General features: G+C 42.3%; 1 protein-coding gene across 2 annotated transcripts in view; it reads left to right on the top strand.

Annotated features, from left to right (window-relative positions):
• The first annotated feature begins 9210 nt into the window (after nt 1–9210).
• vps8 (VPS8 subunit of CORVET complex) overlaps nt 9211–27873 on the top strand; it is a 607159-nt gene continuing 588496 nt past the window's right edge. The window contains exons 1-3 of one of the 2 annotated variants that reach the window (XM_059967078.1): nt 9211–9368; nt 20663–20731; nt 22173–22303. In XM_059967078.1, the coding sequence (XP_059823061.1) occupies nt 9297–9368; nt 20663–20731; nt 22173–22303 (272 nt within the window). In that variant the 5' untranslated portion in view covers nt 9211–9296. The remainder of the gene's footprint in view (nt 9369–20662; nt 20732–22172; nt 22304–27873) is intronic. The other variant, XM_059967079.1, reaches the window with a different exon arrangement.

Here is a 27873-nt window from a genome sequence, read left to right as displayed (position 1 = left end):
GATCATAACAATATTTTCCTAATATTTTTATGGATTTATGAAGATTATTTACAAATTTAAAGATCTTACGTAAAGATAAGTCCTTTAATTCACTGCCAGAGGATGATGTACCCCTATCTTTTATTTCTATTTACATATGCAGATAGCAGAATTAGCCTGAACTGCAGATACAGTTATTTTCGCCCATTGAATTTTTGCTCCTCACTTCTGGATCTTCATTTCTTCAAGCTATCAATATGGCTCACAATTACTTATACTTATAGCTTTATGTTGGGAGACTTAGCATTCAAGTCCCAGTCAAAAAATTGAATACAACAATTAGATTCTTGAAAAAGAGAGGGAGGAAGAGGGACCTATTGGCCAGTTGGCTTAATATGCAACATAGGAAAGGTATTAGCAACTATTATTAAAGATGATACATTGGGTCACTGAGAAAAAGCATTGTGATAACCAGACAATTCAAGGTAGCCATTGCTTCACAAAATTGAAGCAATGTTTGACCAATGCATTGATTTTTTTGAGAAAAATAACACATGCAGTGGACAAAGAGAAATCAGCAGATGTACCAAAATTTCCAAGAGCATTTGATAATGTACCATGCCAGCTGTAGAAAATAAAAGCTCAGGTGTAGGAAATTACATATTGTTGTGAATAGATGACTGACTTGCAAGCAAGAAGAAAGAAAGTAAACATAAATATGTCTTTGATGGCATGACTCAGGAACAGGGTTGGGGTCTCAACTTATTACAATTTATGCAGTGTACTTGCATAAAAGGACTAAAGGTATGTGCCTAAATTTTCAGCTGACTGAAAGAATAGGAATGTAAATTGTGAAGCAGTAATAAGGAGGGGACTATAAAGGAATTTACAGAGATTAAGTGAGTGAACAAAAATCTAGCAAATTGAGTTATTGTTCAGCTTAGTAGAAAAACTGAGACAAAAAAATAGCACTTAATAGTAAGAGATTGTCATTCTCTGAGATACAGATATTTGGGTATCCTGGTGCACAATTTTCAAAATGCAGGCACAGTAAATAATTAATAAAAGCCAATTGTCAGGCCTGCACAGACAGACACCTCCAAGTCTCCACTCAGCTAGCAGAAGTCACAAGTTACTTGCCACTCATTTTCAGCTAATAACCTGCAGCCTATTAAAACCCAGCTCTTATCCACAGTCCTTGTTATTGTGTATTTAATATTATAGTAATATTTGAGTAATTTCATAAACATTGTTTGTTTAATCATCCTTTCTTGCTTATATAATTTTTACGGTTATATGCAAAAATACATGAATTGCAAATGTCATCATACTACCACATGATATGCGCATGCCCTGTGCACGAGACTCACATTTTGGACTCCCCTTTTTTCCTTTGAATTAGTTTAATGTTTTGAAGTTACAAAACATAACAGTGGTGATAAGATATCTTTAAAAACAAACCCAAGATGGCTACCAACCTGTTGAAGTGCAACAAGAAGTTCAAACTGAAAAACACTGCAGTGAGGAGTGGTGAGTGAAAAAAGCAGCCCGGCACATGCGGAGACTGTCGAGTTAAAAACAAGGCAGTGAACAGTGAACAGAAGAACTTAACACACATAATCAGTGAGTTCTGGATGGTAATGACAGAGGCACAATGGAGTTGAAGTCAAGAATGAGGGTGACCATGAGCAATATTGCAGTATCTAGATAGAGGCCAGCCTGGCAGGGGCTCACATACACCAGACCAATGTGGGTTTAACGGTGAAACTTGCAACAAAGTAGAATGCATACAAAGAGAGTGTCGTCAGGCAGACAAAAATAAATGGACTGCACAGGGAAGAGAAAAAGATAAAAAGTCAAGTTGCAGTGTCAACAGATACACTAATCTGCACACTGTTAGTAACCAATCTGATAATGATAAGGGTGATACTAGGCTGTGTAGCCTTAAGATTTACAATGTGAAAATTCACAATTGACAAGCAATATGCTGTACGTCAGAAATGAACGGTAAAATAATTAAGTAACACACACAAAATGCTGGAGGAACTCAACAGGCCAGGCAACATCAATGAAAAAAAGTACAGTCAACGTTTCAATCCGAGACTTTTTTCCATTGATACTGCCTGGCTTGCTGAGTTCCTCCAGCATTTTGTGTGTGATGCTTGAATTTTCAGCATCTGCAGATTTTCTGTTGTTTGTGGTTAAATAAATTGAAATGGAGTTGGAATCCAGCTCTGCTAGTGCAGTCATTCCACAAAATGTGTCTGAGCAGCATTTCATAGATACTAAACTGAAGTCTGCAATATCCTGCTGAGACCTTATATTGTAGAAAAGGTAACTCATATGGGAATAATGATCCTGACAGTGAAATAAAACAACCAGTACACCACATTGAGCTGTATGTGTTAAAAACAGGAGGACCAGCATTGTAGGGATATGATTGGCTGCGACAATTAAAACTTGAGCGGAGATCCAGCCACAATTTGCATACCACATTCCCTGCAACAAAGTCAATTTAAAGTGAATTAACCAAAGGCACTGAATGCTGCCCCAAATGTCACCATGCCAAACACCAGGAACTATTGCCCAACAGAGGACAAACAGGTGTTGGTGTCAACCTCTGTGCCTCTGGCTGGAATGTAAGGAACATATCGGAGAAAGCTTCTAATTTGTTAATGGGAAAGTTACTTGTGAAATGTAGTTTGGTTTTAAACTGAAAATAAACTGAAGGAGCTTCATGAAAGTTATAAGCATTTGACTTTTGTAGGTATAATGAACCAGAATCTACTCTACATGGATTAATGTTATTCAAGTGGGAGACAAAAAGCTGCTTGTAAAAGTAGATGCAAAAACCAAAGCCCAGCTGGATAAATGGGAGGCCAAAAAGATAGGAGTCAATGGTGATATGAAAACAGAGCATTCGTCAGATGATGTTGTAGACAAGGAAACCAAGAGGAGAGATCTGATCGTAAATGGAGCAATAGAAGGATTGATAAGAGAATACTCCAGTGAACTAAATGAAATTTCCCAAGATCAAGATGCACAAACTAGAAAAAGAGTGGTGACAATTGCTGCCAGAACCACTTCCTGCAATCTCAGAGTCAATTCCTACATCCAACACCAAAGAATCCCCAGAATCTGAGATTATTTTCACGGCCACAAGTTTCACCTGCTAAAAAGAGTGATTCCACACCCCCCAATCAAAAAAGATATTATCACAAAAGAGTAAGAGATCCTTCTCAGCCATTAAATCTTTAGGCTGAATGGGACAAGTTAAAATTTACTATGTTGTGGATATCTGTATATTGCTGGCTGAAGCCTCCATTGGCCAGAGTTGACCATGGATATTGCATCCCAGTTGTCTAGATACACAAGCCTGGCAGTACAATATGGAGAGCAAGCTGTTGCCCATGTAGCAAGCTCTCCCCTCCATGCTTCTGATGAACCCAAAGGGACGGCAGATACCGATACAGTTTGGTCCCAGCAGCATTGCAGGAGTTACCAGTCAGCACTGAACTCAATGTAGGAATCCATGCTATTGGGAGCATTTAATAGGTAGTGGGAGCTTGTGCCATTACCACCCCTGGCTATAACGACCTTTAGGGTAGTAGTTGTATTATATAATATACTGTGTATATAGTTGAGATGTATTCTCTATTGAGTTGGATTTTATAGGTAAGCAGGGAGAGTGTTGTGTATTTGATATTTCAGTAATATTTGAGTAATCTTGCAATTACATTTTTAGTTAAGCATTTTTCATTGTTTTCTAATTAATTGTGGTTATATGTAAAAATACGTGAATTGCATACGTCATCACACTACCACCTGATAGGTCCACACTTGCTTAAACACAAAGTTAGATGCTCATTTCAGACTCCCGTGTCTTCCTTTGAATTAGTTTAATGTTTTGAAGTTACAAACCATAACACTTGTTACCTTTTATATGAAACAGCTAGCCTCTACGAGTTGCTCCTAGCCTTCAATTACCTTGTTGGCTTGTCATGTTAAGTATCTGTTCTTTCTTGTTTTGTGCGCACCCCCGCCCCCCCCCCCCCCCGTGGCTTGTTATTTTGCAGTTTCTGACTAAAGTGTTTATTCACTGTTGAATCACTCCATTGCTCTGTATTTGGCTCAAACCTACTTGGCATTTGCTGACAGGATGGGTGAACCAGTGATTGACTAGCAGAATTTGCTTCAAGTGGAAGTTGAATGCCGACATGAGTACACGATGCAGAAGTAGCAGGAAGCCATTGACCATTTCTTCTGCACTCTCGACCATCTCTCGATATTGTTACAGCAACCCTGTGACAGGCAAACTTCTCCCTTGGAGCTTTGGATTCCAGTGCTTAAATGCAACAATAAATCTCCAACTTGATGCTGCAAGTTTCCTGTCCCAGGGCTTCCTGCACTTCGAGCTGCAGCCATCTCAGTTTCAACAGACCAATCCAAGATAACCTTCAACTCTCTTAACTGGCAGGTTCTGACCTGGACTGCCACTAACTGGGACAATAGAACAACCATCTGCAATAAATGAGGAATTCACCGCAGAAATGTGTGGAATTTTCAACCATCAATGTGGAGGGGTGGGGGTGGACAGTGAATCAGATACTTTGCCTGAGTCAAGGCTCACGCTTCGTGCTGGAATTCAGTACTTTCTCAGTGGAGTGCAGCTGGAATGCAGCAGCACTGCTGGCCCATTACCATCATGGCCTCTCAGAGTGCTAGTCTACCCAGGAAATGCATATCAACTTTGAAAGCCTCATCGATCTGGTCTTCTGTGTTGACAAGTGTCTTGTTTAACAAACCTCCAGATCTCCTGCCAGAACCATTTCAGGCTACAGGACACTCATTCACAATGCCTTGCAGTTAGGAACAACTCACTTAACCCCTCCCCCCCCCAAAAAGCATAAGCATCATAGGATAAACAACTTGTGTGCTTACTGTGGAGTTGTTAATCATCTATGCATCTAATGGCTACTGCCTTTAAGAAAATTGGCACCACTCCCAGCCCTTGTTCCAGCACCATAGCCCAACTCTCTCTCTGTACCCCTTCAAACCCCGGCGGCTCTATGTGCACTGGAGGCTCTGGTGGCTTCTGGTGCAGAAGGCAACTTTCTGGACTGGACACTGTGTGTGTGCAGCTTGGACTCCGTACGAAGCCTATCTCTCACCTCTTCTGCATCACAGCCATTGGTGGATCTCTGGTATAGTCAGAATATGCACACGGCCTGTGCAGATTTGCATCGGAGAGCATCGCGAGTCCATCCAATTCTTCCTTACTGAATTATCCAACACTTCACTCATCATGGGTTACCCCTGTCTCTCCACTCACAACTCATACTTCTCCTGGTCAGCAATTTCACTGCTGAGCTGGGGATCTGCCTACAACCTCATTTGACTTCACTCTGTAAATCCAAGGAGATGGGGGAAACCCTCAACCTTACCAACCTCCTGCAGGAATACCATCGCCTTCAGTAAAAGGGAAGCCAGCATTCTGCCGCCTCACAGATCACACAACTGCACGACTGACCTCCTCCCAGGCTCCACCTCTCCACGGCGTCGTCTGTTCTCTGTCGCCGCTCCTGAGACCCAAACCATGAATGACCACACTGCTAATGCACTATCGCACGGCTTCATTTGACCATCCCAGTCCCCAGCTGGTGCAGGATCCATCTTTATCAATAAGAAAGATGGGGGTTTAGTCCCTGCATTGACTGCCACGGACACAACAAAATCACCATTAGAAATCACTGTCCTCTCCCCTTGATTCCAAACATCCCACAGTGCCCAGTTCTTCATCAAACTGGATCTAGAAAGTGCATATAACCTGTTCTGCATCTGTCAGGGGATGAGTGGAAGACAATGTTCATAACACCCACTGTCCACTACAAATATTTAGTGATGCTTTCTGGAAAATCAACTATTCTTCAAGTTAGAGAAAGGTATTTTATTTAATTAGATACAGTGCAGAATAGGCCCTTCCGGCCCTTTGAGCCACTCCTCCCAGCTATCCCCCAATTTAATCATTGTCTAATCATGGGACAATTTGCAATGACCAATTAGCCTACCAACTGGTACATCTTTGGACTGTGGGAGAATACCAGAGCACCCACAGGAAACCCACGTGGTCACAGAGAAAATGTACAAACTCCATACAGGCAGTGTTGAGAATTGAACCTGTGTTGCTGGTATTGTAAAGCATTGTGCTAACCACTACATTACTGTGCCACCCCTTGGTAATGCCTTTCAGACTTTCCAACAGTCCTGCTGTTTTTCAAGCCTTCGTTCACGAGATCCTCTGAGACATGCTATAACTGCGTAAAATCACTCATCTTCATCTTCTCGATGGCATCCTCATCTTCTCCAAGGACCCCAAGACCATGTCTATCATGTCTGTTCAATCCTTCAGCATCCCCTTGAAATCCACCTATTCTGCAGATTAGGGAAATGCCAGTTCCACACCCCAGTCATTTCCATCCTGAGTTATGTCCATTCACTATCAGCCCAGAGAAAGTGCATGCCATCATTGAATGGTCCTGACCATGCTCCCTGAAACAGCTACTACGCTTCTTGGGCTTCTCCAACTTCTACCACCATTTCATCAAGAACAACAGCCGAATTGTCACATCTCTCCCCTCCCTCATCAAATCACCTACCTTATGGATAACCTGGTTTGCTGTCATGGACCACACTTTTGATCCATGGCAGCAGACCAGGTTATCCATAAGGTAGGTGATTTGAGCAGATCAAGACACTTCACCTCTGCTCCCATTCTCTGCCATATGAACCCCTTTGGATCCTTTGTGGTAGAATTGGACGCATCTGATGGCTGCCAGGCCAACTGCTGACAGCACCCAGACAGACTACTCCAGCGTGGAGACCATGTCTGGCTATCCACTTGAGATCTCCCCCCTGCGGACTGACTCTCACAACCTCTTGTTCCAGTCATTAGTCACATTACCCATCATTAACCCGGTCACTTACCATGTCCAACTGCCGGTGTTCCTCAGGATCACACCTACTTTCCATGTGTCCTGCCTCAAGCCTGTTGTCCATGGACCACTCAATCCACCTGAGCCTGCACCTCTGGAACCAAGGATGCTGGAAGGTGGCCCAGTGTACATGGTTCACTGGTTGATGCATTCACATTGCCGTGAACAGTTTGTTTAGTTTCTGGTCGACTGGGAAGGGTACAGCCCAAAGAAGAAGCCTTGGGTCCCATCCAGTTTCATCTTGGATCCATTGCTTATCGAGGAGTTCCCGTCACAACTACAGACTCGGCTGTGCAGCAGATTCAGTAATTGCACTCATGATTATGCATGTGCCAGCTAATTATTACTTCATTATGGTGGTATTTAACTCTTTTCTTTTTGTTGTTGCGCTTGTTGAGACTTGAGCAAAGTACAGCAACTTTACGCTTTTGCTTGCTTTCAGCCTTTCCTGAGAAAGTGGACAATCGAGTTGATTGACGCTGAAGACTAGCAGGATTCGTTTTATATTCAGAAATTCCTTTCATCGAGGTGTTCGCATCTGGTTTTCCATTTGAGAGTTTTAGTTGACAGCCCTGTTTCGCCTAGCATTTATTGTTTTATTTTCCCTTAAAATACTGCTTGCATTAATGTCTGTGCACTATTTGCCTGCTTTTTTTCCCTTTCCCTCCCTCTATCTCCATCCCCCTCTCCCCCTTCTCCCATGGACGCCATATCCAAATGTACTGACAGTTCCACTGGACCCATCCAGATTGTCCTGGACTGTCAGGTGCTAGCCGTGGGGGGTGGGGGTGGTGGTGGTTCCTATCAGGCAGGCTCTTCCCAATTTTTACCCAGCTACCAGGAATCACCCACTGCTCATTTTCAAATCATCACCTGCAGGCTATTTAAACCCAGCTCTTGTCCACAACCCTTGTTCAGCCATACAAACTAGCCAGCTTCAATCAGTTGCTCCTAGTCTTCAGTTACTTTGTACTCCTGTCATGTTAAGTATCCATTCCCTCTTGCTTTGAGGCCCCTCAATGCTTAATATTTTGCAATTTATTATTAAAGTGATCGTGTATTGTTAAATTGTCTCCACTACTCTGCGTTTGGGTCAAGCCTCCTCTATATTTCTTGACACCCACAGAATGTTGTTTCTTTCCATAGATGTTCCCTGATTCACTGAATTCCTCTAGAATCTTGCCTACTGCTCTAGGTTCCATCATCTGCAGTCACTTGTGTCTCCAGAATGTTATGGTTTAATGTGAGTGATACTGAACGTAAAAGTTGGAAAAAATTTGCTTCACTTATCCAGGATTGACAAGATGGTGACTGGAATACCACAAACACAAGAGATTCTGCAAATGCTGGAATCTATAGCAGCAGGCACAAGATGCTTGAGGAATTCAGCAGATCAGGCAGCATCTATGGAGGGGAATAAACAGATGATGTTTGATGTTTTGAGGCAAGACCCTTCATCAGGATACGTACGTAACCTCTCCTAAATTGAGGATCGACCTCAAAGCACCAGAAGCGGTTTAGCGTAAATTTACTAATACTTGGATTAGTCGAGTTGTCTTTTGATAGGATAAGCTGGGATCCGTTGGGAGTTCTGGAGAATGAGGGGTGGGTGGTGACACGATTTAATATTAAGTCCTGAGGAGTCTTTAACAGAGTCGATATGGAGAGGATCTTGAGGCAATCTGTATCCAGGTTTTAATGCTTAAAAATGATGGGTCACCATTACAAATATGCAACAGGAATTTGTAACTGAGGTTTGAATTAGGTCAGTCGGATCAAGATCGTGGGACCGAGTCGCGTTGTCTTGCAATCCTTATATTCGCATCGAAATAACCTTTCTCTCAGTACCCAGGAAACGGCACATAGTTGTATGCACCAGCTCTTCAATAACCGTTAAAAAAAAGACTTGCTATAAAGTTGGCATATGAGATTCGCTTTGCAGAAGATCACAATTTATCAACAACAGGTAAAAGAGTAATGACATTACTTTCGAGGAGAAATTCACAACCCTAAATCCCTCTGACAGAGAAAAGGTTCAATTTACTGGACTGGCAGTGAGGTTTCGGCATGCACAGAGCAGGAATAACAATGCAAACATTTCCCAATCCTTGCGTCCTCTCAACTAACAATCACTTCCTGCATTTTCCGCAGGAAACGTTCCGCATCAGAGGCAGCTGATTGGTTTACCGCAGCTGTCTGTCAAAGTGCGCGATGACGTAAGTTGCAGCGAACATCCCGGTAGGGTGACGGTTGCTACGGTGAGGGTTGGGCGGGACTATCAGCAGAGGGTCAGAGACAGGTGATCGGGGAAGTGGTGCACGGAGGATGTCGGAGTCACCGGACACACAGAGCTTAACGTCGTCTTCGTCCCAGATCAACCTGACGGACGCTGACGGGGTAAGCCGGCTAAGCCCAAAGACCCTCTCCCCATTATCCAGGCGCCTACTAACCTGGGCCTTGTGCCTTCCTCTTTAGCTGGACCCCAGTGCCACCATTTCCCCGGTTCGGGCTGCACCATCCTGCCCCTGTGCCCTCTCAGTGGCCCCGATGACCACACCCCCACCTCACCTGCCGTGATCCCAGTGCCCTTCGTCACCTTACCTCTTGTCCACTCCGGTTCAGCATCTCCTTTCCCACCACTGCCCTTGACAGAACTGCCACCTGTTTCCCCCAGGAACGCTGCCCGAGACCAGTTTTTCATGTAAGGTGTGTTCCAGCTCCCAGTAACTTATCCAGGACTTCAGAGTTAGTTGCTAACTAACTAATCTCTGTGCCACCTGATCGATTACTCTGCCGTGCTGTTCTATAGACCCCTTGTTATGTTAAAATAAAACAATAGTAACATGTCATTTCTCTATTCAGATGGGGCCTGCTATAGATTTGTAGCACAATTAGTTGTATTGGTGTGAAATAGGACGATGCCTTAATGGAGTGACATTCATTAATGTACACCACACCTCACTTCATCCCACCTCTTTCACCCACTTACTTACCCTCTCACTTGGCTTCATGCATCATCTTCAGGCTTGCACTCCTTCCTCACCCTCCACCACCTTATTCTGACTTCTACCTTCCCTTCCATTCTTGTTGAAGGGTCTCGGTCTGAAATGTTGATTTTTATTCCTCTCCGTAGCTCCTGCCTGACCTGTTGAGTTCCTCCTGCTGTCTGTCTGTTACTCTGGTTTTCCAGCATCTGCAGATCTTACAATGCAGAAATATATTCTTGCAAAGAAAATGCAGTGTAGGTAGATAATAAGGCACAAGGCCATAACGAGGTAGATTGTGAGGTCAATATCCATTTTATTATGCTAGTTTCCATAAAGTAGACTTATAACAACATGATGAAGCTGTCTTTGAGCTGAGAGATATGTGCTGGCAGGATTTTCTTTCTTTCGCCCAGTGGGAGGGTGTAAGAAGAAAAAATGTCTGGGGTGGGTGAGGTCTCTGATTATGTCGCCTGATTAACTGAGGCAACAAGGTGTAGATAGAGAGGAAGCTGATTTTTGTAATATGATTAAAGGCCCCATGCGACCATTTTGAAGAAGAACAGAGGAAATGGGGCCGGGCTAATATTTCAAAAAAGAGCAGCAGAATTATTTTGATCAATGGGAAACAACTGATACTGCAGATGCTGAAATCTGAAACAAATGTTGGACTCAGCCAGTCAATCGGCATTTGTAGAAAGGGAAACAAATTAAAGTTACAGGTCAAAGAATGAAGGATCTGCCATCTGTGACTTAACTGCAAAATGATTGTGGAATTATTCCCAGTGCCTTGGCTGTCACTTTCATTGTGCTGATTGCTTGCTGACAGTTTCCATGTTTACATTTGCTGCCATTATTTCAACTGTAACTGCGTTTCAGAAAGACAGTTCTTCATTAGCTGTAAATGTTTTGTACATTATGTAAGAGATAGGAAAGGCACTTCACTGTGAATTTAGTTGAATTCTACCCTTCGTTGGTGTAAAGTAAAAACGTTATGCTGTACAACTGGCATGCTATTGATTATTAATACTATTATGAATCTTTTCTTCTTTTGAACTCTGAAAACCACACAGGATTTTATACCTTTTAAAATTAGATAATTATCACTCCATGTTGGAGTTACCTGTTTAAAAACATGCTACTGAATTATATTTATAGTTTCAGTGGGTTAACATTGCAGAATAAACAGATTTGTTTTTCTCATAATTTTTAAACACATCACAGTGCAGCTTGAAGTCTTGCTTATAGCTGCTGGTTACTTCTATCAATTTGGTTTGCCTAGTTGTAGTTTCTGATTTGTTATTCCTGGCTGATGTCATGTGCTGTATCTTATGTTGTTATAGTCTGGTTATTGGGAGATACGCGACACTCTTTTGCAAGATCTTGGATGTATGACTTCATGATGAGATTGTGGACAGCTCTGCTTGCCCCACAACGTGAAGAAAATTAGTTGGTTGTTGATGGTTTTTTCAGACCTTGATTTCTCATTTGAGTTAATTCTTCTTAGTGTGCAGTAGATGGAAGGTGCATCTTCATGATAAGACAAACCAAAACCGAAATGCAATATACTGTGGACCCATGATAAGCGTGTCATTAATCCATGATAAATAAAAGTCACTGCAAAACAACATAAACTTGGGATCTACTTCATTGTCATTTGTGATGTGTAAACCAGGAGTTGTGGTTCACAACATTGTTAGGGAGGATAACAATAGAACTCCAATAGTCAGCATCTAGAAGGGAAGATAAAAAAGTAGGATCTCAAAGGTGATATTTCTGCATTACTCCCAGTGCCACATGCCAGTGAAAGTATGAAGAAGAAGTGTATAGAGGTTCAATGTGTAGGCATGGTGCATGAGACATAGGAGCAGAATCAGGCCATTTGGCCCATCGAGTGTACACTGCCATTTCATCCTGGCTGATTTATTATACCTCTCAACCTCATTCTTCTGCCTTTTCCCTGTAACGTTTGACACCCTGATTAATCGAGAACCTATCAACCTCTGCCTTAAATACACTCAATGACTTGGCCTCCACAGCCGCCTGTGCCAATAAATTCCACAGATTCTGGCTAAAGAATTTTTTCCTCATCTCTGTTCTAAGTGGATGTCTCTTTATTCTGAGATTGTGCCCTTTGGTCCTAGACTCCTCCACTATATATATTAAAAAAAAATCCTCTCCATAACTATTCTGTCTAGGCCAGAGGTTCTCAATCTTTATGTCATATCCCTTTAAACAAGGGATGATGGGTGCCAGGTTGGTAGCCCCTGGTCTAGGCCTTTCAATATTCAATCAGTTTCAATAAGATCCCCCCTCATTCTTCTAAACTCCAACAATTGCAGGCCCAGAGCCAGCAAACAATCCTCATATGTTCACCTTTTAATTCCTCGGATAATTCTTGTGAACCTCCTATGCACCTTCTTCAATGTCAGCACATCTTTTCTTGGATAAGATGCCTAAAATTGCTCACAATAGTCCAAGTGTGGTCTGACATTTAAAAGTTTATAAAGCTTTAGCATTATGTCCTTGCTCTTGTATTCCAGTTGTCTTGAAATGAATGCTAACACTGTATTTGCCTTACCACGGACTCAACCTGCAAGTTGATCTTTAGGGACTCCCAAGATCCCTTTGCAACTCAGTTAGAAAATAGTGCACATCTTTTTTCCTTCTCCCAATGTGCATGACCATGTACTTCTCTACACTATATTCCATCTGCCATTTCTTTGCCCTTTCTAAGCCCTTCAGCAGACACCCTGCTTCCTCAACACTACCTGTCCCCTCTTATCTTCATATCATCTGCAAATCTGGTCGCCAAGTCATCAATTCCTTTATTGAAATCATTGACATATAACGTGAAAGAAGTGATCCCGATCCCAACCCTGACCCCTGCGGCACACCACAAGTCACTGACAACTTTATTCTGACTCTGCCTCCTACCAGTCAGCGAATCTTCAATCCATGCTAGTATCATTCCTGTAATACCATTAGCTCTTATTTTGTTGAGCAGTCTCATTTGCAGCATCTTGTCAAAGGCCTTCTGAAAATCCAAATAAACAACATCCACTGACTCTGTTTTGTCTGTCCTGCCTGTTATTTCTCAAAGAGTGCTAACAGATTTGTCAGGCAAGTCTCCCATTAAGGAAACTGTGCTGAATTTGGCCTGTTTTGTCACATACCTCCAGGTACCCCAAAACCTCATTCTTAATAATTGACTCCAACAATTTTCTAACCACTGAAGTCAGACTAAATTGCCTGTAATTTCCCTATTTCTGCCTCTCTCCCTTAAGGAGTAGAGTAATATTTGCAATTTTCCAGATCTTCCGGAATCTAGTGATTCATGGTCATTTTTAATGCCTCCACAAACTCTTTAGCCACCTCTTTCAGAACTCTAGGGTATAGTGCCTCTGGTCCAGGTGACTTGTCTACCTTCAGACTTCTCATCTTCCCCAGCACCTTCTCCTGAGTAATACCAATGACACTCACTTCTGCCCCCTGATGCTCTTGCATTTCTGGCATTCAGCTAGTGTCTTTCACAGCAAAGACTAATGCAAAAAAAATGTTCATCCACCATTTCTTACTAACTCTTCAGCATTATTTTCCAGTGGTCCAATATCCATTCTTGCCTCTCTTTTACTCTTTATATATCTAGAAAAACTTTTAAATCATTTTTATACTATGGCTAGCTTACCTTCGTATTTCATCTTTTCTTTCCTTATGGCTTTTTTAGCTGCCTTCTGTTACAAGAGATTTACACGAGATCCAGCTATGATCTATGGAAGGCCGTTTCACAGTCAAAGTGGCAATTCCATACTAAAACTTGCATCAGTGAAGCATGCTTGACAGTTGTGGCAGGGCTTGAATACTCTTACCTCTTATAAAGTTAAATCAGGTGACATAGGGCGACAGCAGGTCTTCATTTCCTGATGAGCTCGATGTCTTCTATGCTCGCTTTGACCATCAAAACATGTAGGAACCATCACAAAAATTCCACAGTCCCTGATGATCATATGATTTCAGTTTGAGCACGTGTGAGCAGCCTTCAGGATGGTGAACCCATGAAAACACCCAGCCCAGATGGGGTACCTGGTCAAGTACCTGTGCTGATCAACTGGCTGGATTGTTCACTGAGATCTTTAAACTCTCGCTTCAATAGTCTGAGGTACACACCTGCTTCAATTATACTGGTGCCCAAGAAGAATTTGGTGACCTGGCTCAATGACAATCATTCAGTAGTACTGATATCCATGGTGATGAAGTGTTTTGAGAGGGTGGTGCTGAAACATATCAACTCCGGTCTGAGAAGTGATTTAGATCTGCTCCAGTTTGCCTACTGGACCAACAGGTCCACAGTAGATGCCATCTCATTAGCTCTTTCCTCAACCCTGGGACATCTTGACAACAAAGATGCATATATTAGGCTGTTCTTTATCGATTACATCTCAACATTCAATACCATCATTCCATCTAAGCTAATCAATAAGCTCAAGAACTGGGCCTCAGTACCTCTTTGTACAATTAGATCCCTGATTTCCTCATTTGCAGACCCAGTTAGTCCAAGATCTCTTTCAGTACAAGAGCACCACAAGGCTGTGTGCGTAGCCCCCTGCTCTTCTCACTTTATTCATATGACCATGTGGCTAAGTACAGCTCTAATGCCATATTCAAGTTTGCTGATGACACCAATATCATAGGCCGAATCAAAGGTGGTGATGAATCAGCGTATATTGAAGGGAAATTTAAAATCTGACTGAGTGCTGCCATAACAACAACCTCTTACTCAATGCCAGCAAGACCAAGAAGCTGTATTGCAGGAGAAGGAAACCAGAGGTCAAGGGTTGATGAACCAGTCTTCATCGGGGATCAGCAACTTTAAATTCCTTGGTGATATCATTTAAAAGGAGCTGTTTTGGGTCCAGCTCTTAAGTGCAATTACAAAAAAAGTACGGCAGCACCTCTACTTCTTTACAAGTTTGTGAAGATTCGGCACGATAACTAAAACTTTGACAAACTTCTATAGAAGTGTAATGGAGAATATATTGACTGGCTGCATCACAGTCTTTTATGGAAACACCAATACTCTTGAATGGAAAGTCCTACAAAAAGTAATGGATGTGGCCCAGTGCACCATGGGTAAAGCCCTCCCCACTATTGAGCATATTTACATGATAACACTGTCTCAGGAAAGCAACATTCATTATCAGGGACCCCCACTGCCCATTATCTGCTTTCTTATCACTGCTGCCATTAGGAATAAGGTACAGGAGCCTCAGGGCACACACCACCAACTTCAGGAACAGTTACTACTCAACCATCAGGTTCCTGAACCAAAGGCGATGATTTGACTTGACTTCATCATTGAAATGTTCCCACAACCAATGGACTCACTTTGAAGGACTCTGCATCTCATGTTCTCAATATTTATTGCTTATTTATTTATTGTTTTTATTTCTTTCAATAGGTGCATTTAATGTCAGAGGGTTGTATGTAATATGCATCCTGAAATTCTTTTTCTTCGCAGACTTTCAGAAAAACAGAGGAGTGCCCCAAAGAATGAATGACAGTTAAAATGTTAGAACCCCAAAGCTCCCCCAACTCCTCCACCCAGCAAGGCATTGACACCCCACACCCCCACCAGCAAAAAAACATCAGCACTCTCCATCGAGCACTCAAGTGTGCAGCAAAGCATCAATAAAGACACATACTGTACCCCAAAAACTACTCAATCACCTGATAATTGGACATATCACAAGCTCTGTCTCCCTCTCTAATAAGGGAAAAAGAGGTGTCCCCATTTCACAACAAACAACTCGCTGATTTACAATGTTAAAAGTCTGTTGCATCACTTTTTCCAAGCTCTGCATCCGGAGAGGCGGCACCAAATAGGCACAGCTCTTCCAACACGCAACCCCCAGCAGCTAACGCGCTGCTCCCAATATTCCATATTTTCCAGCAATGTTTCAGTCAGGGGCACCAGCCTAGAATCAGCATGTCCCCAGAGCCACAAAATCCCAGAACCTTGAAGGTGCACTCGTCTTCCAGGCTTCGTCCTTGGAATATCAAAAAGTGGCCAGTCAGGTCCCATTCCTGCAAAGAACCGAGGTCAGAGTGTAACTCCAAGTCAGGGTGTTCAAAAGAACCCCCCCCCCCCCCGCACCCTGAAAAAGGCAAAAAGAGATGTCAAAGATAGAAATAGAGCTGTTTCTGAAGATGCAAGCAAAGGAATAGCCGTTTAGTGGATCTTTTTTTTTATTTACACAGTTTGTTGTCTTTTCACATTGGTTGAACATGCAAGTTGATGTGGTCTTTCCTTGATACTGCTGTGGTTATTCTATGAATTTATTGAGTATGCCTGCAAGAAAATGAATCTCAGTGTTGTTTATGGTGACATAAATGTACTTTGATTATAAATTTACCTTGAACTCTGGTTTTTAAAAGCTTCCCAAACTGAAAATTTCCCACTAGTCGTTGCACTACTCTCTGTCCTCCTTTGCTTTTATGCTGGCTTTGACTTGTTAGCCATGGTTACCTCATCCTCCATTTAGAATACTTCTTCATCTTTGGGATGTATCTTTCCTTCACCTTCTGAATTGCTCCCAGAAGTGCCAGCCATTGCTGTTCTGTTGTCATCATGATAGCAGCCCACCAAAAAGTCCAGAAGGTACCCGAGGTCTTCTTAAACCTCATGCTGCATCACTAATGAACGACCTCCGTCGCTGATTGCGAGAAAGAGCTCTTTGAAAAGTCTTGAAAGCACCTTGTAGATAGGAGGGCCTTAGATTCTTGGGGCAAGGAGACTGTGTAGGGAAGAAGGCAAATACAGTGGGTTGCATTTCAACCCAATTGAGGTAATGCCCCTGTGGTACTCCTTAGCTTTTGTGCTTGTCATCATTTTTTTATTAAATTCAGAATCCCAGGCATGGTCTTGTGGTGGAACATCTATAATGGGATAGAGGGGTAGATTGGAGTTAGTGACACAGTTGGGATTGCTCATCTACTTTCATAAATACCCAGTGTAGGGTTGACACTTAATTACTGAGATAAGGATATAAAATGTCATAATTTGTTTTGGTAAGGGGTTATTCAGTAGTGTTAGGCACTAATTTTGATAAGAATTCATAAAGCAGACACAATTAAAATAAATAATTTTTCATGAAATTGCAGTATTCTTGAAATTGAACTTCCTGAAGTAGATTATTTTTTCTGTAGATGAAATGCTTGGCTGTATTATTCTTTACCAGTAGGGTCTTCAGTATACGCACAAGGATGTGGTTTTGTGAAATTCCATCTACTTAATAAACAATGAAACTAGATTGCTCATGAAGAGATTACCCATTTCAGAAACAGTCATATTAGCCACTTTGTGTTTTTTGTGTGCTCAAAATATTCCATGATTTATTCTTCAATCAATTTTTAATGAGCTTCCTGCATTTATTGTAATGGCTGTAACATGTTCTGGAGAATCCGGGAAAGAGTCAAGTCAAGTCACTTTTATTGTCATTTCGACCGTAACTGCTGCTATAGTACATAGTAAAAATGGGACAGCATTTTTCAGGACCATGGTGTTACATGACACAGTACAAAAATTAGACTGAACTACGTAAAAAAACAACACTGAGAAAAACTACACTGGACTACAGACCTACGCAGGACTGCGTAAAGTGTACAAAACAGTGCAGGCATTACAATAAATAATAAACAGGACAATAGGACAAAGTGTCAGTCCAGGCTCTGAGTATTGAGGAGTCTCATAGCTTGGGGGAAGGAACTGTTACATAGTCTGGTCTTGAGAGCCCAAGAGCTTCGGAGCCTTTTCCCAGACGGCAGGAGGGAGAAGAGATTGTATGAGGGGTGCATGGGGTCCTTCATAATGCTGTTTCATTTGCGGATGCAGTGTGTAGTTTAAATGTCCGTGATGGCAGCAAGAGAGACCCTGATGATCTTCTCAGCTGACCTCACTATCTGCTGCAGGGTCTTGCGATCCGAGATGGTGCAACTTCCGAACCAGGCAGTGATGCAGCTGATCAGGATGCTCTCAATACAACCCCTGTAGAATGTGATGAGGATGGGAGTGGGAGATGGACTTTCCTCAGCCTTCGCAGAAAGTAGAAACGCTGCTGGGCTTTCTTTGCTATGGAGCTGGTGTTGTGGGACCAGGTGAGATTCTCCGCCAGGTGAACACCAAGAAATTTGCTGCTCTTAACGATCTCTACAGAGGAGCCGTCGATGTTCAGTGGGGAGTGGTCGCTCCGTGCCCTCCTGAAGTCAACAACTATCTCTTTTGTTTTGTTCACAGTCAGAGACAGGTTGTTGGCCGCTGCACCTCCTCTCTTTAAGCTGACTCATCGTTCTTGCTGATGAGACCCAGCACGTTCATTGGCGAACTTGATGATGTGGTTCGAGCTGTGTGTTGCAGCACAGTCATGGGTCAGCAGAGTGAACAGCAGTGGACTGAGCACTCAGCCCTGGGGGGGCCCCCGTGCTCAGTGTGATGGTGTTGGAGATGCTGCTTCCGATCTGGACTGACTGATGTCTCCTAGTCAGGAAGTCTAGGATCCAGTTGCAGAGGGAGGTGTTCAGGCCCAGTAGGCTTAGCTTTCCAATCAGTTTCTGAGGGATGATTGTGTTGAATGCTGAACTGAAGTCTATGAATAGCATCCGAACATATGTGTCTTTTTTGTCCAGGTGGGTTAGGGCCAGGTGGAGGATGATGGCAATGGCGCCATCTGTTGAGCGGTTGGGATGGTACGGAAACTGCAGAGGGTCCAGTGAGGGGGGCAGCAGGGTCTTGATATGTCTCATGACGAGCCTCTCAAAACACTTAATCATGATGGATGTGAGTGCAATGGGACGGTATCATTTAGGCAGGACACTGAAGACTTCTTCCGCACGGGGACGATGGTGGCGGCCTTGAAGCACGTTGGAACGGTGGTGCTGCTCAGGGAGATGTTGAAGATGTCAGTGAGAACATCTGCTAGCTGGACTGCATATCCTGAGCACTCTACCAGGGATGTTGTCTGGTCCAGCAGCCTTCCGTGGGTGGACCCTGCAGAGGGTTCTTCTCACGTCGGCCACGGTGAGACACAGCACCTGGTCATTTGTAGGAGGGGTGGACTTCCTCACCACCACATCATTTTCTGCCTCAAAACGGGCGTAGAAGTTATTCAGCGCATCTGGATGGGAGGCATCACATGCACAGTCAGGTGATATTGTCCTGTAATTGGTGATGTCCTGGATGCCCTTCCACATGTGCAGCCTGTAGCTGCTGTCCTGGAAGTGGCTGTCGATTCACTGGGCGTGCCCTCTGATGGCTTTGGACAGTTTGGCCCTTGCTGTTGTTAGGGCTGCCTTGTCGCCTGCTCTGAAGGCAGAGTCACGGATCCTCAGCAGTGCACGCACCTCTGCGGTCATCCATGGCTTCTGGTTGGCACGTATAGTGATGGTCTTGGACAGAGTAACATCATCAATGCACTTGCTGATGTAGCTGGTCACTGATGCTGTGTACTCCTCTAAGTTGGTAGAGTCGCCATTGGTTGCAACCTCCCTGAACATGTGCCAGTTAGTGTGCTCAAAGCAGTCTTGAAGAGCAGAGATGGCTCCTGCTGGCCAGGTTTTCACCTGCTTCCGAACTGGCCTGGAGCGACTGACGAGTGGTCTGTATGCTGGGGTTAGCATAACAGAGATGTGGTCTGAGTAACCGAGGTGGGGGCAGGGCTCTGCCCGGTACACGTCGGGGATGTTTGTATGAGCAAGGTCCAACTCGTTCTCCTCCCTCATTGCAAAGTCCACATACTGATGGAATTTGGGGAGCACTGACTTAAGATTCGTGTGGTTAAAATCACCGGCAACAATAAATAGACCATCAGGATGTGCGTTCTGCAGTTTGCTATTAGCCCCGTACAATTCACAGAGCGCCTCCTTAGCATTAGCGCTGGGGGGAATGTACACACCGAATATAAGGACAGAGGTGAATTCCCATGGCAAATGAAATGGTCTGCATCTAACAGCCACAAATTCTACTAGCGATGAGCAGTGTCTGGAAACCAGCACAGAGTTCTTACACCATTCCATGTTGATGTAAATACACACTGCGAGTCTTACCAGAGAGAGCTGCATCCCTGTCTGCTTGAAACAAGGTGAGCCCGTCTAGCTGAATAGCAGCATCTGAAATTTCATCAGTGAGGTATGTCTCTGTGAAAACATACAACAGACTTTGTACTCCTGCCGAGTATGTCGTTGGAGTCGGATGTAATCCAATTTATTGTCCAGGGAGCGGACTTTGGAGAGCAGAATGGATGGGAGAGCCGGCCGGCGAGGATTCGCTTTTTGCCTGGCATGGACCCCTGCCCGCTGGCCTCGCTTCCGCTTCCTCGCACATCGCTTATGACATCTCCATCTCCGGCTACCAGCATCAGGCGAGTCTGAGGAATGTAGGCCCGTTCCCGTCAGCAAGTCGAGGTCGCGTAATTCAGCCAGAAGATCTTTGTGGAGGTTTGTTTTTGGGCAATCTCTGTATTGTAGTAGTATCTGGCAATGGTAGATAGTCGCTCTGTTATCCATGTGCCCTAATCGAAAATTGTGTATCAAACTTAAATTAGAAAATTAAATTAAAATAACACCAGGTCTGAAAGGCCACTGTGATAGCTGTCGGTCTTATTTTTTCTTGATATGTAGGGAGGAATAAAAACACATAATTTTTTTCTTTTGCAGATTGATGACAAAGAGTTTGATATTCCACAAGTTGATACTCCACCTACTCTGGAAAGCATTCTAAATGAGGTAAGCTTAATGCTAAAATAAGAGTGTTCTGTCTTTAAAATGTGCTGGACAACAGATATGTTGAAGGAATTATTGCCTGATTCATTGACTTTACCTGCGTCCCATAACATTGTAAATTAATTAGTGTCACTGGTAATCTGGGACTAGTTTTGAAATGTAAAGGCATATTAAAAAAAAGTAACTAAATACTGGAAATGTAAAATTAAAAAAGACACTTGCACTTGTAAAAGTGGATGTAAAAGATTGGTTGAAATTCATCAGAATTAAGTTTGTTGCTAGGATTTCTTTGTGCATAATATTTTAGTATAGTTTAGGATATTTTGTTCCAAAACCTTAGATTGTGCCAAGACTAAAGGACAAAAAAAGCACCTGATTGGATTGATTATTAGCTCCTTATACTGCCCTCCTATACCTTTCTCCTCGTCTAGATTTGGAACCAAAGGCAAAACACATAATTATTGGAATTATCCTTAAATTTAGATGGGGTGGAGTTTGTTACGTGGGTTCAGATCCTTTCTGAACACACCTAACAAACTCCACCCCATCTAAACCCCTCACTCTAGGGAGATGCCAATTAATATTTGGGAAATTAAAATCTCCCACCACGACAACCCTGTTATTATTACACCTTTCCAGAATCTGTCTCCCTATCTGCTCCTTGATGTCCCTGTTACTATTAGGTGATCTATAAAAAGACATCCAGTACAGTTATTGAGCCCTTCCTGTTCCTAACAGACTCCCAAAACAATCCCTTCATGAATTCTTCCTTTTCTGTTGCTGTGACACTAACTCTGATCAACTGTGCCACACCCCCATTTTGCAATTTAATTTAATTTAATAGAGTTTAATTTTGTAAAATCCAAGCATTGCTTTTAATTCACTCCAATGCTTTTATAGCTTCCTGCTTTGCTAGCAGGCACTTTTGTGGGCAATACCTTATCAGAACTGGCTGCAAAGGGGACATTAGAAAAATAGCTTGATTTTTTTTTTCTTTCACTTTTAAATAAGAAAAATGGTTAAAGATTCATAAGTTAAGAAAGGATATGAGGGGTTGGGTTTGTAGCTTCTCATGATTGCTCTGCTATTTGGTAAAATCATGGCTGCCTATCTACCTCAGCATCTCTTACTGCAGAAATTTCATTTCCATTGGTTCTCTTAATATTCCCAAAATTATCAATGTCTATATTAAAAAGCATAACAGCCGTTGGGCTGAGAATTTGAAAGATACATTATCTTCTGGGAGTAACTACATGTCCTTTAATTGGAGTCGTAATTGATCATCTCATCGTTATGAGGTTCTTGGCATATTTTTTGTAACACCTAAAATATGCCTTGGTTCTGGACATCCCAGCTAGGTGAAACATCATCCATGGAAACACAGAACTAATCCATTTAAAGTGGTGTTTCCCTTTTCTTTCCAATGTGCCTTTCCTTTAAACAGACAGAAGATGAAGATGAATCGTTTATATTGGAGGACCCAACCCTTTTGAACACAGATAATATTGATGCGCATTCTGGTGAAACCTCTTCTCTTGCTAGTTCAGACAGTGGTGACAGAGCAAACTTAAAACGGTGAGAATTTGGAGATTACAGTATCAGCTTTTTATGTCAAGTCGTCACAAAGTGACAAGAATTTGCTACTGTGGGAATGGCAGTAACTAAGCTTGCAGGTTTTATCTTTGCATGTATTATATTAAATTTGATTTCATTTTTATGGAAAGAGTGACATTTGTGTTTTGTCATAATGTTGATAAGAAGCTAAATGGAAAGGCTCAAAGGATGGACACTGACGTAATATATTGAATTTAACAAAAGGGTCATACACTAAGTGGCCACTTTATTAGGTACACTTGTATACCTCATTACTGCAAATTTCTAAACAGTCAATCACGTGGCAGCAATTCAATGCTTAAAAGCATCCACATGTGGTCAGGAGGTTCATTTGTTGTTCAAACCAATCAGTGGAATGGAGGAGAAATGTGATCAGGTGACTTTGAATGTGGAATGATTGTTGATGCCAGAAGGGCTGGTTTGAATATTTTAGAAACTGCTGATCTCCTGGGATTTTCACATACAACAATCTGTAGAGTTTGCACAGAATGGTGTGGAAAAACAAAAAAAAAATCCAGTGAGCAGCAGTTGTGTGGGTGGAAATGCCTTGATAGTGAGAGAGGTCAGAAGAGAATGGCCAAATTGGTTCAAACTGACAAGAAGGTGACAGTAACTCAAATGTTGTAACGTGTTACAACAGTGTTGTGCAGGAGATCATCTTGGAATGGACAACACATTGAACCTCAATCAATGGGCTACAGAAGCAGAAGACCAGGAGGTATCCAATAAAGTGGCCACTGAGTGTATATTTTGCATCAAGGCAATGCCTAGGACAGTTGAATACTGGTATCTATACTAGAATACTCGAATCCTAGTTTTTTCCTGACATATTGTTTGTATATTTTGAACACAAAGTTAACAATAAACTAGTATCCACAGTTATCACTGGCAATGATCATGTCTGCAAACTAAGCATTGCTTTTAATTCACTCATTTTGAATGCAGACAGGTAACTTTGCAGAATTACATCCAGACATCCAAAGTATATCTCTGTTGTGAGGGATAGCTGCCTGAATGTATGAGTAGAAAAATAAAGTGGTGCCACAAGTAAACAGGGTGTTGAAAAAGTGTTTAGCAAGCTGGCCTTTATCAGTCAGGTCATTGAGTTTAGGTGTTCTGACATTAAGGTGCAGTTGTACAAGCTGTTGGTGAGACTGCACTTGAAGTACTATATACAGTTTTGGTCACTTCTCATGAAAAAATGTGATTAGATGGCAGAAAAGATTTACAATGATGTTGTCAGGATTAGAAGGCCTGAGTTTGGCAGAGGTTAGCCTCATTGTAGGAAAATAAAGGACAATTTTATATAAATGTTTAAAATTATGAGAGATAATGGTTAAGGTGAACGAATGGTAGCTGTCTTTTTCTCAGGGTAGGGAAGTGCAAAGCTAGAGAGCATAGATTAAGGGTGAAAGGGGAAAGATTTCAAGGGACCTTGGGTAATTTTTTCATGCAGAGGGCAATGACTACATGGAATGAGCTGCCCAGAAAAGTGGCTGAGGTAGGTAAAATAGTATCATTGATGAAACAGTTAGATAGGCACATAGATGGGTGAGACTTAAGAGACACATGGGCCCAACACAAGAAATTGCGACTAGCATTGTCAGCATGGACTTATTGGGCTGAAGGGCCTGTATTCATCCTGTATTGCTCTAACTTGCCAGAATATTAAGTGACAAAACATACATATCCTCAACTGTGTATTAAATGCCAGGGACATGTCTTTAACAATGTTTTAATATACAAGATGGCTGCTGAGTGCTTTTCCTAAACTAATCCTGAGGTTTTCACTGAACACTGAATAATATGAACATTCATCTGTTGGCTTCCACTGCATAGTTTTAATGGATAGAATCAAAATGTCCAACATTTAATGATTGGTTTTAATAGGCTCAAAGTAGTTAAAGTTAAGTTGTGAACACGTTTTACTTCTTGAAGATGTGTTCCCCTTTTTCATTAATGTCTGCTGCCCATAATTTCATTCCAGAGTAATCCCTTATTTATCTATCTATTATTTATTTAATATATATTTTTTTAAATTCTTCTTTGATATTATGTATTGCATTGAACTGATACTTACTAAGTTAACAAATTTCACAGCACATGCCGGTGGTAATAAACCTGATTCTGATTCTAACACTGGAACCAAATCAAGTGTTTAGATGGTTAGTGTTCAGTCAGAAGCAAAAAAAAAATCTGCAGATGCTGGAAATACGAGCAACAAACTCAAAATACTGGAGAAACCCCAGCATTTGCAGCAGCTACAAAAAGAGTACAGTTGACATTTTGGGCTGAAACCCTTCAGCAGGACTGGTGGGAAAATACTGAGGAGTAGATTTAAAAGATGGGGGGGGACCTGAAGTAGGTTGGGGCATACCCTTTTCTCTCTCTCTGTCTCTCAAGTTATCTCCTTGCCCGCCCATCACCTCCCTCTGGTGCTCCTCCCCCCTTTTCTTTCTTCCATGGCCTTCTGCCTGTTTTATCAATTTACATCCCAGCCTGGCTGCTGAGTTCCTCCAGCATTTTGTGTTAGTGTCCAGAATATTGGTTTATGTTGTAAATAAGGAATGTGTGGAGTGATCTATGAGCTGGTATCTAATTCATCATTTAAGTTGCCCTTGGGATTTGCAAGTATTCTGTTAAAATAATAAGTATCTAATTTTTAATGTTGCCATCTTTCAAAATTAGTTGATTCTTTTATAGCCCCGATGCCCAGTAGACTAGAATACAGGTAGTCCCCGAGTTACGAATGTCTGACTTATGGACAACTCGTACTTAGGAACCGAGGAAGGAGAACGCCGTCCGCCATTTTAAGTTGGATCGCATGCCGTCCGTCATTTTAAGTCATTGCCATTGACATTGTTGAGTGTTTAACTTTGTATTTGGCTTAAAATTTTCTTAGTAAGGTTCACTCTGACCCCACCTCCCCCACCCCCGTTCTGGTCGGCTGGTGGTGCACTGAGATCAGCCACCGGGTTTGAGAACGAAGGTCCCAAGTTCGATCCAGTGAGAGACTGCTTCCGTGCCGGGTTGATGTTGATCCAGTGACTGCTGTACCATTCGTGCCAGGTTGATGTCAAGCTCACAACTCGACCTCGTTTTAAAAAAAACTGCCAACTCCAGTTTAAATTCCCATGCAGAATATTGACGGATCAAATACCCAGACCCAGCACAGCCCCCACTTGTCCCATTTTGCCTGTCTCAGTGCGGTGGTCCTTAGGATCCAGTGGACCTCAGGAGCTGACGGAGCTCGGGACCTGCCGCCCGCAGTGTTTCTGTTCCATTGACGGGAAGCGATCGCGATTGAAAATAAAGTGGAAATAATAGTGTTTGGAAAGAGGTCAAACGCCATTTGTCGTTGGTCAACGATCGGAACAATTTTAAAGGATAACGGATAAAGTGAGAATAATGGAGCATGTGAAAGGCGCTGCCCTGATGAAAGCTACAATTATTACTAAGCAACCCAGTGGTTTAATTATTGGAATACATACATTTCTTATGCATAGAAAGGTAAAATATATACTATATACTAAGACAAACGTTTGACTAACTGACGCTAAATAATACCGGATGTACTTGTTGCAACATACGTACAAATCCAACTTAAAGGTGGACTCAGGAACAGAACTCATATGTAACCCGGGGACTGCCTGTAGATCTTTATTGTTGTTGCTCAAGACTATGAGATTGTAGTGCTACAATGTTCACAAAGTCTCCTCCAGAGGAAGGACAGTGACAGCATTAATTCTAGACAGTACATTTTTCAAAGAGGCAGTGATCATAACTCCCTGCCCTTTAGCATAGCCTTGGACAAAGATAGAAGCAAATGGTGTTGGAAAGTACTTAACTGGAGAGGGCTAATTGTGTTGCTGTTAAGCAGGAATTTGGCAGTGTAAATTGAGAACTGGTTTTTACGAATTTTACAATGGAGGTATGGAGGTTGTTTAGGGAGCACTTGCATGGTATGTTTGTCCTATTGAGGCAGGGAAGGAACCATGATTGACCAGAGAGGTGGAGCATTTAGTCAAGAGGAAGATGAAGCATACTTAAGGTTTAGGAAGCAAAGATTAGGTAGGGCTCCTGAGAGTTATAAGGTAGCCGGCAAAAAATAATTAAGGGACTTGAGAGCAAGAAGACAACGTGAGAAGGCATTGGCAAGTAGGATTAAGGACAACTCCTTGCCATTGTACACACATACTGCAAGAATGTAATGTTGAGACTTCAGAAAGCACTGGTGAAGCCACAGTTGGAATACTGTGCACAGTTTTGGGCCTCTAATCTTAGAAAGGATGTGCTGACATTGGAGAGCATTGAAAGGAGGTTTACGAAAATTATTCCAGGATTAAATGGTTTGTCATATGAAGGGTGTTTGATGGCTTGGGGCTTGTACTCACTGGAATTCAGAAGAATAAGGGTTGACCTAATTGAATTCCATTGAATAGTGAAAGGGCTGGATAGAGTGGATATGGAGAAGATGTTTCCTATGGTGGGAGTGTCTAAGACCAGAGAACACAGCTTCAGAATAGAGTGGTGTCCTTTTAGAATGGAGATGAGGAGGAATTTCTTTAGTCAGTGAGTGATGTTTCTGTGGAACTCATTGCCTTGGGTAGCTATGGAGGCCAAGTCTTTACGTATATTTAAGGCAGAGGTTGATAGATTATTTGTACCATATAACCTACTGTATAATATAGGACAACTTTATGTTGTACTAATACACTGTATTGAGTATGCGCTATTAGGTGCGTATTGATCTGTACGTGTGTTCAGTTTGGTTTCAGTTAGTAAAGAACCCTGTTAATGTAGCTCCAGTCTCCAGTGTTTTTTTACTAATGATATTGTTGTGTAAATGACCACATACACAACATTCTTGGTTGGTCAGAACATAAAGGGATACAGGGGGAAGGCAAGAGACTTGGGCTGAGAGGAAAAATGGACCAGCCATGATGAAATGGCAGAGCAGAATCGATGGGCCAAATGGCCTAATTCTCCTCCTATATCTATGGTCTTATGTTCTTATGTGAAGAACAGGAGTTTGACTAGAATGAGGGTAGGACAGACCAGGGATCAAATGTGCCGAGAGTTAAAAGAGGTAGGTCCTTAGTGAATACTTATCATTATACTCATTATTCACCAGTGAGAGGACCTTGACAAATGTGAGGTCAGCATAGAAGAGGCTAATGTGCTGGAACTTGTTGAGGCTAACAAAGAGGATGGGCTAGAATGTTTGTAAAAGCAGTAAGATAGATAAATCTCTGGAGCCAGATGGGATATATCCTAGGTTATTATGGAAAGAGTGAGAAGACATTGCTGCATTGTTGGTGATGATCTTTGGATCCACACCACAGGAATAGTATGAGAAGATTAGAGAGTTGGCAAATGTTGGTACTTTGCTCAAGAAAGATAGTGGGTATAATCGTGGAAATTATAGAGTAGTGAATCTTGCATCAGTTGTGAGGAAACTATTGGACAGGATTCTTAGAAGCAGCATTTACAAGTACTTGGAGAAGCATAGTCTGATTAGACGTAGTCAG

The sequence above is a fragment of the Hypanus sabinus genome, chromosome 4, assembly GCF_030144855.1.
Source record: "Hypanus sabinus isolate sHypSab1 chromosome 4, sHypSab1.hap1, whole genome shotgun sequence".
Taxonomy (NCBI): domain Eukaryota; kingdom Metazoa; phylum Chordata; class Chondrichthyes; order Myliobatiformes; family Dasyatidae; genus Hypanus; species Hypanus sabinus.
The sequence above is the reverse complement of the archived record's forward strand: the minus strand, read 5'-3'. Positions and strand labels throughout refer to the sequence as shown.